At 29.5% G+C, this 4009-nt stretch overlaps 1 protein-coding gene across 3 annotated transcripts in view; it reads right to left on the bottom strand.

Moving 5' to 3' along the window:
* Positions 1–1304: 1304 nt before the first annotated feature.
* The window catches only part of LOC106458378 (homer protein homolog 1-like), a 43943-nt gene continuing 41238 nt past the window's right edge, over positions 1305–4009 (bottom strand). For all 3 annotated transcript variants that reach the window (XM_022384562.1, XM_013917886.2, XM_022384563.1), the window contains 2 exons: positions 2550–2618; positions 1305–2183 (listed from right to left, as the gene is read on the bottom strand). In XM_022384562.1, the coding sequence (XP_022240270.1) occupies positions 1998–2183; positions 2550–2618 (255 nt within the window). In that variant the 3' untranslated portion in view covers positions 1305–1997. The remainder of the gene's footprint in view (positions 2184–2549; positions 2619–4009) is intronic.

Below are 4009 nucleotides of genomic sequence, written 5' to 3'. Positions count from 1 at the left end.
AACAGTTCACACTATTATGAAATTGAATAGATTCATTATTAAAACATCGCTCAAAATAAATCAGACATATATTTATTGTAAAATCAAACTCATTCACCGAATGTAAACAAACCGCGCGATTGCATAAACGCTTATCTATGGCATGGAACACCAAAATCCAATAAATAATTTTAAAAAATGTGTTTCTCCGGAAGAAAACCGGAGGTTTCAGGATTTTTTAGAAATATCCGGATTTCTGGATATATCCGGAAGACTTTCATTATTAAATAGGCATAATGACAATGGTGTCAAGTTTCAAATTCAACATTACTGCATATACATCTAAAAGGCTTTTTTGGAACTTCACTGGATTTCATTTATCGGAATTTTCTAACACCTACAGTGGAAAAAAAAGCCATCTATGTTGCTGATATGATTAGATGCATTGTAACATTTTCAGGTTTTGCAGAAAAATCCAGTATTAAACTTTCACTTTATTCTGTGGTATTTTATGACTAAAGAAGCTTATACAAAATTTTAAGAAATGAAGACTTACAATTCAGTTTTAAGAAAAGAGGAAAAACTCTCCATAGAATGAATGGATCACTTTAAAATTAATGGTAAATAAGATTAATACTTGTAATATGTTTGCAGTATATACAGTTACCTGTTCAGAACTATATCACATAGTGCTCAAAATGTTCTACTGTTAAAATTAAATTATGCTGGTCCTGTCTCCACTCCTATACATGAAAGGAGAATCAGTTCAATAAATAGATTAAAAACTTCACTTTGTACATCTATCAATAGACACAATGAATGACCTCATGAGAACCAAATGGACCCCATCCTGCCAAATTCCAGCCAAACAGAACAGTGGAACATTGAATATTTGAGACTCATGGCAAAAACATATAGCAAGGTAAGTAGTCCAAAAGTCAACTACCAATACTAAATTATAAGAGGTTAAAACCTAGGATATTTTAAGGTAATAATAAATCATGTTTATTTTAAAGTTTGGGCATGTAACTTTTAAAATTTTTCAGTCAGCATACAAAAAATTGGGCTACATGACCAACTGAGCACATGAAATTTTTGAGAATTTTTTTACTGCTAATACTACATGTATGTATGTATGTATGACCATATTACAGTGCAGTCTGATGATTCACTTAAAATTCAAAAATTACCACTAATTTTAAGAACACAAAATAATAGAAAATACTATTTTAAATTAAAGACAATTTAGTTATGTATGTATGTATGTATGTATGTATATATATATAGATATACACATATAAGAAGCATTATATATCACTGTTTATATATGCAACATGGACAGAAAGGCAAAAACAACACTAAGAACCAAATAATTGGTAGTATATTTCTTATAGGGCAACAACACAAAATTATCATCAGCATACTGGGTACTGACAAATGGCAATCTCAGTCATTACGTTATTTTCTTGAAACTCTATTACAACATACTCTCCTTATCAAGAAAAGAAAAGTATATTCTAGTTCCTGTTAATGATAAATTAATCTAATATTTGAGCACTCTTGTAACAGGTGGGTAAAACTGTGTACAATTTCTTTAAATTATTTATAATCACTATTGAGGAATATAAACTCCTTCTCAAAGGAAGATAGTAACTCATGATTGAGACTTCCTATCAATACAGCAATAAATATTTTCTTGACTATAACTTTAATTAAAGAATTAATTATACCTTGTATCTTTCAAAATTATGCACTCCAGATTGCACTTACTATCACTTTAAATAATTAACCAATGAAGAAATAAATTCTAACAGTGTTTATTATCGTTGTGTTTGTAACATCTCAGTGGACACTTAACTGGAGTGAAAATTGACTTGAAACTGGTGTACAGCTTTGATACTTCTACCAGAGACTGGTGCTACTCTCTGGTTACCATGAACAAAGTTTTTTCTAACGAACAAAGCTGCTTCCATGTATGAAATTGTGACCAGTATAGTAGACTGATCTGGTGGGCTGTATCAGGAGTTAAGGATGGATGCAAGTTCCTGCTGAATATCTCTGAATTCTTGAACCTTCTGAGCAAGCCTTTGGTTCAGCTGTTCCAGTGCTCCTTTTTTTGTCTTACTATCCATCTTAGCTGTATCCAACTGTTCCTGAAGTTTGTTCATGCTTGTTTTGAGGCTATCATTTTCCAAGAGTAGGCTCTAAACCACAAAGTACAAATTTAAGCATCAGTGTAGCATTTACTAAATTAAACATTTCATATAATAGCTCACAGCCATCACATTGGATGACAGTACTTGACATTCAAATATTCCTATCCTTTTTCTCTTCTTCAAGACAAAAAGAAAAAGTCCAAATTAATTAGTTGATCAGTTGGAATCAATGGCTATAATTAGAAAATAAGCACAAGCCTAAGTACCAAATAAATACCCTTAAATAACATTATAAACATGTAGAATTCAGATAGTTTTAAATTTACCACTATGAGAAAATGTTTTAAGTGATAACTGGATTAATCATAGCCATATTGCTAGTGGATTTTTTACTTTATCACCCAGCATACATACCTTCAATTTCTCTTCTACCTTCTGATTACCAGACTGTTCTTCTAATTTCTTTCTCAGAATTTCTATATCCTAAAATGATATTTTATAGATAAAACAAAAGTTTATCTAACTACAACTAATATTCCACAAAAAAAAAAAAATACAACAAAAGGAATATAAATTTGAATGTTGTGCATTCTTCTTCTATTTTCCTTTAATTACAATGATTTTTTTTCCTTTCAACCTTATTGTTATCTATTTCTAATGAAGTAATTTCTTTTGTGACCAAGGTTATATGATGTAATTATAACATCAGATGACAAATTCAATATTACAAAATGGCAAATTAACCACAAAATGCATTAAAACAAGCTACTCTTAGGCTTAAACTTCACACACCCACTTTAGAGGGATATTTCTTTTGTAATAAATGTTGCTATATTTATTTTTGATCTTTCTGGAAAACCATCTAAGTGCAGTTACCCAAAAACTTTGGATACAGTAATATCTTAATGTTTAATTTGTTAATTTGCAATACAAAAATTTTCCTATACAGTATATGATTAAATTTTATTATAGTTTCTTTAACAGTAAAATGTTTTCTAGAGCATTTTAAACATATGAATTTGACGAGTTTTTACTGTTCATTATGTAATTCTTCATTAGTTATTACTTGGCTTTCTGAATACAAAACAAGGTGAAGTTCGCAACAAGAAAGAACCTGATTGGAGAAGAGTTACAAGAATAATACACCATAACTGCTATCTTCATGCTAAATTTTGTGCTAAACATTTTTAAGAAAAATCTGTACAAGTTAAATCTATATGATAATTAGGGATAATAGTCACATTAAGATGTTAAGAAATTACTCAAAGTATCATTTATCTGTAAGTTACTTCAACATTCAGACCACTGTCAATATATACCTTGTAAATATATAGAGGAAGAGAGAGAGGAAGAAACAGAAATGTAGGAAAAATTCTTTATGCTTCTTTCAAAATGGTTTTATAATACAGTGTAATACAAATGACAATATTAAACCTATACATAAATAAAAATGTCTTTAAAACACAATACTTTAACAAACTATCAAATTTATATTTTGTATTACAAACGTACTAAACTGGTGTAGATTAACTGTAGTGCTGAAGAACAAAAATCATAGCTCTTGAATAAAAGAAAGTTTATTGATTAATATACTTAAACCAAACATTAATGAGCAATAGAGTGAAATTTGTTTATTGTTGAATCTGTGAGTGTTAGCGATGTGTTAACCAGACATTTTTGGCTAGCCTAATTGTGTTTTTACCTGAAGATACACAGAGCTCAATCCAAATGCTCTATTAAAAACATGGGCTGAATCAATACACTGAATATATATATATATATATATTGGTATACTTTGGTGACAGATTTTCTTGCAGGCAGATTTTGTTAAACAAGACCGATGTCTGTAGGTTTACTTTCTTCTTAGAATTCTT

This window comes from Limulus polyphemus, unplaced genomic scaffold, assembly GCF_000517525.1.
Source record: "Limulus polyphemus unplaced genomic scaffold, Limulus_polyphemus-2.1.2 Scaffold453, whole genome shotgun sequence".
Lineage (NCBI taxonomy): Eukaryota > Metazoa > Arthropoda > Merostomata > Xiphosura > Limulidae > Limulus > Limulus polyphemus.
Note: the sequence above shows the minus strand (reverse complement) of the source record. Positions and strands in the feature narration are given on the sequence as shown.